This window comes from Sebastes umbrosus, chromosome 11 (assembly GCF_015220745.1).
Source record: "Sebastes umbrosus isolate fSebUmb1 chromosome 11, fSebUmb1.pri, whole genome shotgun sequence".
Taxonomy (NCBI): Eukaryota; Metazoa; Chordata; class Actinopteri; order Perciformes; family Sebastidae; genus Sebastes; species Sebastes umbrosus.
This window is the reverse complement of record NC_051279.1, coordinates 26208846-26221279: the sequence shown is the minus strand read 5'-3', so window position 1 is coordinate 26221279 and position 12434 is coordinate 26208846. Positions and strand designations below refer to the sequence as shown.

The window sequence follows — 12434 nt, the reverse complement described above, 5'->3', positions numbered from 1 at the left end:
AGCATGACAGGAGACGAGGGCTGCTGGTGGTCACGGCAGTAAACACACTCTCAGTGTGTCGCCTGTTTCATCTAAAAAACGTTTTTTATCTCACTGCAACGATACTTCCTGCTGCATATATTTACTGATGCTCGTTGGATGTAATGAATGACATGAAACTAAGAGCGTCTGTCTCCAGAGTAACTCATCTGTTGAGTGTTTGATGGTTATTTATTTGTGCTTTAGAACGTAACCGCTGTGAAACAATCAGAAAATAACTTTTCTTTCTCTCATTCACAGCACCGCCGCTCTACGTCTCTCTCTCTTCTACGGCTCGCCCTCTCAGCTTGTAAAATCTCTGTTTTTCTGTCTTTTTTAAAATGAGTTGGGAAGCCGACAGCAGAGCCTAATTTTACTTTCAATGTTGTCAAACAAAAAGAAATGCTCTCCCCTCGTCCTAAAATGGTCCTAAGTCCATACTAGAGTACTTCCATGTTTTATGAATGAAGCGGTACAGTTGAAGCAGCGGCGCTGTGTTTGTGTTTGGCCAATCAGCGACGGTCATCCCTGCAAACTCCACCCCAAAAGTTACGGTACTTTCAGAAAGTAGTACCCATCCAACTAGGGCCTTTTTGGGGGGTAAAAAGTCCCCAGAACTTAATTTACACCCTGGACCCTGCAGTCGAAATTAGGGCTTTCAAAGTTAACGCGATAATGCGTTAACGAAAATTTGTTTTAACGCCACTAATTTCTTTAATGCAGCTTGTGATTTTTAGGTTGCAGCAGGCTCAGTTTTAAAGCTAGAGTGAAGATGCTGGTATCATATGAAACAAGGAAACCTAAAGAAGCCATTGGTACAAACCATGTCATACTAGCTTGTCGCGAAGAATGCTAAATAACTCTACAAACTTACGCTAAATTTTGGCGAGGAAAAACTGTCATGGGGTCCTTTGACCTCTGACCTCCAGATATGTGAATGAAAATGGGTTCTATGGGTACCGACGAGTCTCCCCTTTACAGACATGCCCACTTCATGATAATCACATGCAGTTTGGAGCAAGTCATAGTCAAGTCAGCACCCTGACACACTGACAGCTGTTGTTGCCTGTTGGGCTGCAGTTTGCCATGTTATGATTTGATCATATTTTTTATGTTAAATGCAGTACCTGTGAGGGTTTCTGGACAATATTTGTCAATGTTTTGTGTTGTTAATTGATTTCTAATGATAAATATATACATACATTTACATAAAGCAGCATATTTGTCCACTCCCATGTTGATAAGAGTATTAAATACTTGACAAGTCTAACCTTAAAGGTACATTTTTAACCGATGAAAAATGTGCGATTTATTTGCAATTCAGTATTTTAATCGATTGACGGCCCTAGTCGAAACGTAATGAGTTCCTCAAAAGGTTCCTAGTTTCGGGGGAAAGTTCAGTGCTTTTCATGCCTGTACTGAACCTTTAATACGTTTTTGTTAATGCTTCACTAGGGGTCGCGTATTGACATGTGACCTCCTTATTTCAGAGTCTGTGTGGATTGACACATATGTAGAATAGAAGGATATGTGTATCGTGAACAACGGACATAAAAAGAAACACCTCTATAAACACTGGTGATGTGGTTTGACCTTCACTGTTAACATGATAAATGACTGTATATGTCCCCACACTAGATGTCATGGATACTACTGAAATGTCAGAGGGTTTTAGGATCACATCAGGTGCTATCAGGTCTTTTGTTTGTTTTTCCAACAAAAACTTGCCATCAAAATAATTTTTAAGTTGCTGTAAATAATGACACATTTCTACACACAGGGGCTCTAAATATGTGATTGACAAATGTGTTTATACTTCTGTCCGTATGATATATTCTATCAGTCAAAATCACAGGTCTGTGTGTTCGTTTATGGTCAATCAATGCAACTTTAAAGTGTAATGGAAGTTGTCAGTCAGTTGTTTTGTTATCTATCCGTTATTGTGTATTCATGGCTTTTTGGTAAGATGAGCAAACTCTTGAATATGAGGGAATATGAACACATGTAACACATGAAAAGGCTAATTTTTGTGCAGCAACATCTAAATAACTGTAAAAAGTCTGTATAAATGTGAATCATTTGAATGAGAATTTGCAATAAAATCACTTTGCATATTTATCTGCCCTGTGCATGTACTTCATTTAAACTGAGGCTATTTCCACACATTGCAACAAGCGCAGAGCAAAGAAAATATCATCCTAAAAATGCTAACCCTTAAAGGAATACTTCACCCACAAAATGACCATTTGTATATCAATTACTCACTGCCTGTTACCGTGAATTCTTTAAGAAAATGTTTTTCTCTCACGCCTCCACGGTGAACGGATCTAAAAACGGAGAAAAGTCTTGATGAAATGAAGTGAATGGGGGTTGTGTTTAACAACAGCAAAACTATAACAAAACATTTCTTAAGATACAGATCCGCTATATTTAAATAGAAAACAGTGGACCGCTATCTTTCTGTTACCTCATAAATACATAATTCCAAATAGAATCAATGAGTTTCTATTTAAGCTTGTACACAGGTACTACCCTGTTAAAGATAATATTTGTTAGTTCTTCGCAACTGTTAACAACAGATGCACTTTTTGTAATTGTGAAGGGGAAACTATTGAACATGTGTTTGTAGATTGTTTTCATGCTACTTCTTTTTGGTTTAATTTACAGAAGAACTTCTCAAAACATTTGGAAAAAGATAAAGTTTGAGATATCACTCACTTTTAACAATCACAGTTTTTCAGCAGATGAAATTTACAGAATTAATTTGATTTAGCAAAATATTATATCCATAAAATGATATGGCGTAAAATAGAGAGAAATGGCAAAGGTCATCTTATCAAATGTAGAACATAACTCAGTGTCCGTGACATGAAATAAAAACAGAAAAAGTACCACCATGTTGTTTTTGGTCAATCAAAAGGGAAAGCCAAAATAAAAAATAGTAATAAAAATAATTTAAAAAGCAAATAAATAGAAAATAAAATAATAAAAAAGAGAAAAAATTCTATGAAATCAAATAATGGATTTAGCTTTTAAAAAAAGGAAATAAAGAGGGTCGTAGGAAAAGAGTAGTGAAGATCTATTCCCTCTCCCTGTTGTATAATTTTTTTAAATTATAATTTTTATACAGTGAAGTATATTTACTGATTTTTTTTGTAATGAAAACTGCTGTTTTCATCTTCCTAAATAAGTTTAAAATAGTTTTCAGGGTTCCCTTCCAGACATCAAGGAAGGTGAAAAGAGGAGAATACATGTTATTTTCACCCTGAGTTAAGCCTTTCAGGCAGCTTCTCCTCTCAAGCAGACTTTCTGAGCTGCATAAAAATCCTTCTTTTCTTTTTCTTGTTGTTGCTACAGCTGATATAACCTCATCTTATGTTATTATAATCACTGCCAGACCCTGCTTTGTAGGAGTCACCTGGTTCTACAAACTCAGTGGAGAGGTGGGACTGCCTGGGAGGCGTAACTCAGGGCAAATAAATACTCTCAACCATTAAACAAGCTAGGTTTGTGCTACAGCTAGCTGATCAGCAGTGTTGACAGCCAGTTAAAGAAAAGACAAAGCTGCTGTTTTCAGATGATAAAGAAACCAGAACTGAGAGGAATCATGTTTGAAAACTTCAGAGAAAGACTTCACATGGTCCAGCAGGATTTCACAACGGGGTCTGTCTGCTTATTGATTGATATAAGGCTAATTTAGTAGCTTCAGCTAGCTGTTAGCTGTGATCTCTCCCACCTGGGATCAACAGTATCATGCATGTGATTAGCTCAGTGTGTGGTAGACCTGGTCATACAGCATAACATGTACACTAATACTACTAGAGATGTGATTAGCAGCTATAGTGGCTCATTATAGCTCCTCATTCTGCTTCTGTACCGTCTTTAATGTTATTTATGCTGCACACCTCCTTGAGTTTAAACAAGTAACAGTGTTAATGTTAATATTATGCTAGTAAGTGATATTTCCTCACAGTGTCAGACACATTTTCAACTTAACTACGTTTAGTTTGGGTTTGTTATCGTCCTAGTTAACCAGCCCTGTCTCTAGCTGTTCCTGTTATTGCTTTCAGCTGACTGTCATGTGATGAGGTTTATTTTTTCCAACACACTTTGAACGCAACTCACAGCAGGACAGTGAATGCATGAACCACATCTGCATGAACTACATCTGCATGAACTACATCTGCATGAACTACATCTGTTCTGCAATGAAAATATCAATAAAGACAAATGACAAATTAAAAACCAACTGAACTATTATTGGTGACTATAGCTGGATCAGCTGTCAGTCAGCCTCAACAGCTGCAGACTTTTGATGGAGTTTGTGTCTGAACTGTACTAATACTAATAAAGACACACAGTTATCAGTGTTTCCTCTCTGTAGTCTGTTACACCTGCACATGAATAACAGCTGCAGTCGGTATTTCTACTGTGGACTGAGTCCTGCTTAGAGGCTCAGGAACCATCTCTACTGGCACAATGTCTTTATATTATTTATTCGTCATTAGCATCTGTATTTGTTGATATTCTGATTGTGAATTCATTATTTAATAACCCAGGATATGATTATTGTGTTTTTTAAACACTAGAAGTTATTTATTAGGCTAAATGTTTGAGGGAAAATTAAAATGATGTAACTCATCAAACCTGACGCTCACCTGAGCCTCACATGTGACTGAATGGAAATGACGATAAATTATGTAAAAGGTGTAAAGACAGACCCTCCTTCTCTCTCTGACTTTAATTATATCCTTAATAAAAGTCAATGGGGGAAATAACAGATGATGTAAAGAAAACTCTTTCTAATAAATGAATAAAGCTGTCAATTGATGGAGAATCAGAAGACAACTAAAATATACCTTTTTATATAACTTTTAATCTGTTATCTGTCTTCACTCCGGTACAAAACTCAGTGATGTTGACGTGTATCAGATCAGTCCGATCAGCTACAGCGTCAAATCAATAACTGATACCCAGTAGGAGGGCACGTCGGTCGGCAAAAGACTACCATGAAGGATACACCGGTGTATCCTTGCTCTCAGCTCCTCCAGAGCGGTCCAGTCCGTTGCTATATAATGTGTTGTAGCTTGATGTGCAAAGGCATGTGTTCTACATCTTTGCTTAACTTTGCTTTATTTTTCTCTTCCTTCTCTCCCTGCAGCTTCAAGACCCTCGGAGACAAATCAAGAGACCCCAAAATCAGGAGGAAACCCAGGTGAGCACAAAACTGACGCTCTGTATCATTTCTTCTGGAAACAGGTGGTATTACATTTACTGGATTGTTTTAATGACCATTCACTTTTCAGACTTACTAACCATTTTACAACAAAATAAAGGTTTATCAAACAACATTTAAACATTAAAATCTTATCTGCAATAGGCTTGCCGCGGTAGTCGGTGTTACACGGTGGTCGGGCACACTGATAACATTACGTACCCACTACCACCTCCACCGTCGTTTTGCTTTTTTTTTTACAGAAATAGTGAAAGATGTGATTCTGTGTGATTCTTCATTATCCTACATTGTGTGATTCTCCTGTCTGTTGTTCAGGTTTGAAGAAAGCCTTCCTCATTTCAGTGCTGGACTGGAAATCCTCAGCAGGTCTCTGCACACACACACACACACACACACACACACACAGTCCATTTCCAAACAGCTTTAATGTATATTGTGTTTATGTATATATATATATATATATTTACAATGTGTTTCTTTAGGTATGAGGAGAGTTGGTTTCTGCTCCATAAAAGAACTAAAGACTGTGCTCAGACTGCAGAGGTACGATCAGCACACTCTGTTAGAGATGGTTTTATTCTCAAATCACACACTTACGCACAAGTTTTTAACCCAATAAGCTCGAGCTGGAAGGATTCATTAATTAGTCAAGCTACATTGATGATCAAAAGCAGGATCGTCAATTATTTTTTTTACTCCGCCCCGCCTACTCGTGTGCGTCTGAGTAGTAGTAGTAGTAGTAGTAGTAGTAGTAGTAGGTTGTGAGCCTGGTAGATAGCTCAGGGCGTTTGCCCTTTTCTATCCATAAGCAGCCCACTCGGTAGGGTTGGAGGCAGCATGTCCCATGCCCGGCCAGTTGAGTAGTTTTTTTTTTTTTCCTTCTTATAACAAATAAAATAAAATGGAATAAGAATAAAATATGAATAAAACCGGATAATAAATGAATGAATAAAGAAAGAAAGAAAAATATAAAAGCCAACAGAACAGGGCAAAGATCAATATCAAGGTGTGTACATGTGACTGAGTACAGTGTGTTTGCTTGGGGGGGGGGTGGCTGGTAGTCAGTCAGGGTGTAAATCAAATTAAGGCAAGATTAAAAATATATAAATATAAATAAATAGATAGATAAGTGAAAGAGAATGATGGATATAAAGATGATGTTTGCATCCAAAGAAATATTCAGCTGTACTCAAGAAATGTAACGGCCAACTCACTCATGGTTAAAACTATAAACCAGCACAAAAATCACAATGACAACCATCAGCGACTATGTTCTTAACAGACACATGACATTACAAACACTAACAAAAGTAATTTGCATTTTTTTAACATAAAACAGCAAACTTCAACTCTTCAGTCCTTGGCAGGCATGATGGGAAATGTCGGCCGTCACTGTCACTACGATACTCATGGAGTGTCGGATTGGCACATCCCTAATTAAGAATAACTATAGAGAAAGCCTCTTATCGCTGATGGTCTTGTTTATTTTATGTAGGTCATATAGAGGCATCAGTATTAGCCAGTTAAAAGTTCCTCATAATAACTTTAATGTTGTTGCAGCTTATATTTACAGCCTCTCTGCTCCTTCTTACCTCCATCTCTCTGTGTGTATATGTATATTAGGCAGTAGATGGAGACATAGTGATGCTTTCAGCACACTGGGAGAGAAGAAGAACAGCTCTGACTCAACTACAGGAACAACTGCAAAGCTTGCCGGCCTTCGTCAGTGAACTAGACGCCATCACTGCTAACATAGGTATGGCGTCTGTTTCATTCCTGTCCAATAAACCTGGTCACCACTGGCCACACCCCGGTAGCTAAACTTAATATGAACATAGAAGATGTGTGTTTAACATGTCTGTGTGTGTCTGCAGCTCATCTGGAAGGAGACTTTGAGGAGATGGAGAGCCGACTGGTCTACCTGGAGACTCTGTGTTGTCAGTGTGAACAGCAGACAGTCAAACAGAATCATATCAACCAACTAGAAGTCTATAAGAAAAAGAAGCGGTATGAGATTCACATCACTTACATTTACATTTGCATAAAAGCAGCATATTTGTCCACTCCCATGTTGATAAGAGTATTAAATACTTGACAAATCTCCCTTTAAGGTTAATTTTGAACAGATACAAAATGTGTGACTAATTTGCTATAAATCGTGATAAATCATGGACAATCATGCGATTAATCACGATTAAATATTTGAATCAATTGACATAGACATAAGTAAAAAGTCAGAATCAGATGGAGATAGATGGATTATAACTCTTTAGGATAACCTGATGCTAACTTCTCTGATGTTTGTCTTATAACAGGAAGGAGCTGGAGGCGCTGGAAGGTGAGCTGCTCTACTGTGTCATCAGACATTACTGGTGTGATTACTGCACAATAAGACACGGAGGTTGAAGCCTGAGTGTGATGAGGTTGATCCAACCTCAGAGTATGCAAGTTTATCATGTATTACCCCCCTCCCTTGGCTCTGTAATTTGTACCCATAATGGCCCTAATACGTCGTCGTACTGTAAAGATTTGAGGGTATTCTTCTGTTTTGTAGTGGAACTGAATTCTGAGCATGCTCAGAAGGTGGCAGAGGTGGAGCAGGCCATGCAGCAGAAACTGAGAGAACGACAGAAAGTCTACGAGGAAGCCTTTAACCAAGACATGGAGCAATACCTGTCCACTGGACAGCTGCAGCACAGAGGTAAGGCACTCTACGAGCTTTAATTATTAGCCAATAAAATCATCAGTGGAGATTTTAAGGCAAGTTACAGGGATATGCTAACCATTTCCACACTAATGTTTATACATTTGAAAATGCATTCAGGGGTGGGTAGAGTAGCCAAAAACTGTACTAAAGTAAAAGTACTGTTACTTTGTTAAGCTAGTCATTAAAATAAGTAGTTGAGTAAGAGGAAAAATACCAGCCCATTTTCCCACAACACTAGTTTCCCCCCCGACGTATGTGAGACGACGTCACATCTGTCGGATTCTCCCAGAATAACCAGATCGCCTTCTTCACATTAAAAGCAGTCTACAGGCTGATAGAGGAAACCCAGAAAGTCGTGGAAGGTCTCATTTTTTAGGTTAAGTTACAACCTGTTCACACATTGGCAATAAAACACAATTAAAACATGTTTTTACGTGCAAAAACGTACATACAGTCCCTTTAAGTTGTAGAGTATGTAAAACTTAAGTAAGTGTGTGTTTGCAGAGACAACAGAAGCTGATGTGCACGTTCTGGATCAGATGACGGTAACTAACATATCAGACCTGGAGGCTTTGGATGACTTCCTCAACTCTGCTGGTGATGATGACATCAGCACAGGGTCATCACTGACCTCAGGTAACCCCGACTCTGTTACTCTACAACCAGACCTGCACATATTCTATATTAAGATATTGACCATTTTTCGTCAACGTCATGATGACGTCACGGTGTTAGCTGGAGGCTAAACAAAGGAAAGACTGGAGGCTAACACTAGCAGTGGACTAAAGTTACTCATCTAAAATGTCATCTTGCTGTGTTGTTGGGTGCCAGAATCCAGATATTACATACATTTGAGATGACAAACTGTGATTCGAGGCTCTAGTGAGCTACAATATCAGAGAAACGTTTCAGAGATGGAGAGTAAATGTTGCTAATATTTAGCCTTCTGCTAAAGTTAGCAGAAGGCTAAATATTAGCAACCCTTTCTCTCCATCTCTGATACGTTTCTCCGATATTGTGCGACTCTCTTTTTGACTGACTTTACTGAAGGATAGTTAACTATAGACTTCCAAAGATTTATATGCCCTCAATTTATCATTACAGCGCTGCCGTTGGACACCAGCCCGCTGGTTGGACGGCCGTCTACTCCATTGTTAAAACAACAATCCAACAATACTTGCTAGCCAGCGTTAACTAACGTGTTCAGAGAATTATTCTGCCTCCACTTAACGCTCCGCCCGCTAAACACCTCATCATGGTTACTAACAGGAAAGGGGTTTATAGTATGTTGTCCACGTTTTTAAAGCTGCATCAATCATGTTTAGTTACTCAGTGAATAAGAGTTGTGTTCTCTAACAGGTCCAGACCTCGAGTCCTGCTCTTCTGAATCTTCCAGAGGCCAGACGACCCAAGCCCCTCCCACAAGCAACCAAGCATCCAATCAGGTCGCAGTATGGGAGCAAGAAGAGGAAGCGGCCAGCGAGGAGAGCGATGAGCCTCTGGTACAGTCAGACGAAGAGGACGTTCAGCCCGATACGTCATTGGTCGGCCTCCAGGATGTCGGCACAATGAGGGGCTCTGACGACAGTGACACTGCGGGGGACCTGCCCTCTGGGTAACCTAGCAACCAGGGCCCTGCATACTGGGTGGACACTAACTACTGTTACCCCTCCGCTGCCCTCCGCTCCCGTCTGCAGCCAACATGAGCAGCACTTACCTGCTTCTTTCCTCTCAAGGTCAAAAACTGCGTTTTTTTCAGATTTGATGTGAAAACATGCCTTTAACATAAATGCTGAATCTCAGAGCTGTCAGTCAGTAATGCTAACTAAGGCCCTGTTCACACCTGGCAATAACATGCGTCCTGAGTGATCGGATCACAAGTGGACAGCTTTAAGTACATCTGTTCACACCTGGCATTAGAATGCGTCTCCGGTGACCACTTATGATCAGATCTCACTTCCCCGCTCTATATGCAAATGAACACGTAGTAAACACACGGCCAATACCGCAGACGTTTTGACGTAATATTACAGGAATGTCAGTAGTAATATCCTACATATTCATACTTTTTCCTTTCACCATGCACGTTGGAAGTAGGCGAAGTTGTGCCAGAAACCCTATGGAGAATATTTGGTGTGAAGGAATACTGATTTATCTTTAGGATTGACTCATTCCAGGATTATTGCCATCTCAATGGCTCGTCTGTTAGGACAGATGAGCAACGGCAGGAGTTCCAGTCCACTTAATTTAATACAGTTCAACTGGTTTCTCCGACAGCAGAAGAAAAGGATATTAATCTAAACATCATAATTCCTAATTTCAATAATTAATCTTTTTTTTGACGATAAGAAAGTACAGAATAACACCAGATTGATCCTTTAACATTTCTGTACTGTATTTTGTTTAAATATGACTATATGATCAGCACAACTTTTTTGTCTGAAAATTACATAAACAAATCTGTTTTTGTCTCCTTACCCATTCAATAAAAATATCAATCTGTCTGTATATCATATAATCGATATCTCATCTTGTTTATTTGTTGAGTGTTTTTAACAACCTGTCCAGGTTTTACAAAAGGTGATTTACACAAAGCAAGACTCACAAAACAGTAAAAAAAAAAATCTCTATCTCAGTCCTGTCCACATTATTAAGCTAATGTGAACTTTTGGTGTGTGGCTGTTTTTTATGGTTAAGTTAGGCAATCGCCCAAATAAGAAATATTATAGTATTTTTATTTATTTATTTTTCCAAAGAGGGTGGGGGAATAAGAAATATTATAGTATTTTTATTTATTTATTTTTCCAAAGAGGGTGGGGGAATAAGAAATATTATAGTATTTTTATTTATTTATTTTTCCAAAGAGGGTGGGGGAATAAGAAATATTATAGTATTTTTATTTATTTATTTTTCCAAAGAGGGTGGGGGAATAAGAAATATTATAGTATTTTTTTTATTTTCATTTATTTTTTTTCCAAGGGGGGAGTGTGGTGATCGCCCAAATAAGAAATATTATAGTATTTTTATTTATTTATTCCCAAGGGAGGGGGAGAGTGTGGCGCACTAAACCACATGGCGTCAGTCGCCGGCAGGTGAGGAGGTGAGCAGCAGTAGAAGTTCAGACTTCCTGGTGACCTACCGGCCATTTGCGCCGTAAAAGTCTGCGTTTGACCGCGATTCAGCGGTGTTGTATTGGCCCGTGGAGTCGTGGACCTCATGGTGGACCCCATGGTGGACCTGTCCTCACCTTTCCTCCAGGAACCTGTCTCTCTGCTCTGTCCAGGATCATCTGACAGAAACATCTGAACCGTGAGTCGCAAAAGTTTCTCTTCTTCTCTGACAAAAGTTTTTGGGGGTTTGTTTTGTTTTTGAGCAGTAACTTTACTGAACTGAGTTTAACTGATAACCTGGTAATAACCAAGTGGAGTATTTAGTTTCCTCATAAACTGAGCTGGACTGAACTAAGGACTCGCCTTAACCCTCTGAGACCCACAATAGACCCGTTTTAGTCTTTTTTAGGGGGCTACAGGGGGTCTTCAGGGGGAGATAGCAGGTCAGCAGTAGATGTCACATAGAAGTGGTGTACATCATCTGAAAGCTGGGAACCTGAAGATTAATTTGAGATGCTGCTCAGCACTGTGTGTTAAATTGTTCTAGTCATAAATCAGAAATAAGCATTAATTAATTAATTAAAATAAATAGTGAAAGTGTATACGGGTTTATAACATTATGATAAAAGTATATGATGGTCATCCCCATGCTCTATTATGTCTCATAAGTTGTTTTAGTAAGTTTTGGGTTGATATGATTTGTTACACAGTTTTGGTGCGAAATTTAACAATTTTTTACCACTGGAGAATTGATAAAAAATTATCAATACTCCCTCTAGAATACCACATTAAGACACCAAGACCTTGAGGAACACCATAGAAAAACTGCATGTGATTATCATAAAGTGGGCATGTCTGAAAAGGGGAGACTCGTGGGTACCCATTGAACCCATTTTCATTCACAGACACAACAGATGGTGACGTTGCTGAAATGCTTTTAATGATCAATAGAAATACTTGATTAGTAAAGAGTGAAATGTATAAAGTGGGAGGAACAGCTGGACATTAGCAACAGACTGATAAAGTGGTTTTAGTTGTAACATTATCACACAGTATTCAGTACAGTATGTAACCTGGAATAAATTGTTATTGTAATAAAGACATTTAATAAGCAAAGTGACTTAAAATCAACAAAAAATAATCAGATTATTTGATTGATTTATGATTTATTACACATTTAAATAGAAGGAGACCTTTAGGATCAGATTTTTGACAAGTGAAATAACTAGTGATAACTTACAGTATAAACTAGGGACGCACCGGTACCAGATAGGATATCGGGCCCATACGGACCCAAATAGCTGATCTATAAATTCTATTCTATGTTTATATACTATATACATTTTATACTTTTTATAATTTT

General features: G+C 38.5%; 1 protein-coding gene across 1 annotated transcript; it reads left to right on the top strand.

Annotated features, from left to right (window-relative positions):
* The first annotated feature begins 3454 nt into the window (after positions 1-3454).
* LOC119496379 (dysbindin-A-like) lies at positions 3455-10479 on the top strand. Its single transcript, XM_037783639.1, has 10 exons — positions 3455-3681; positions 5180-5233; positions 5570-5620; positions 5737-5797; positions 6878-7010; positions 7129-7261; positions 7570-7592; positions 7809-7955; positions 8466-8597; positions 9321-10479. The coding sequence occupies exons 1-10, from the start codon at positions 3596-3598 to the stop codon at positions 9578-9580; spliced, it is 1080 nt and encodes a 359-aa protein (XP_037639567.1). The 5' UTR covers positions 3455-3595; the 3' UTR covers positions 9581-10479.
* Positions 10480-12434: the final 1955 nt, after the last annotated feature.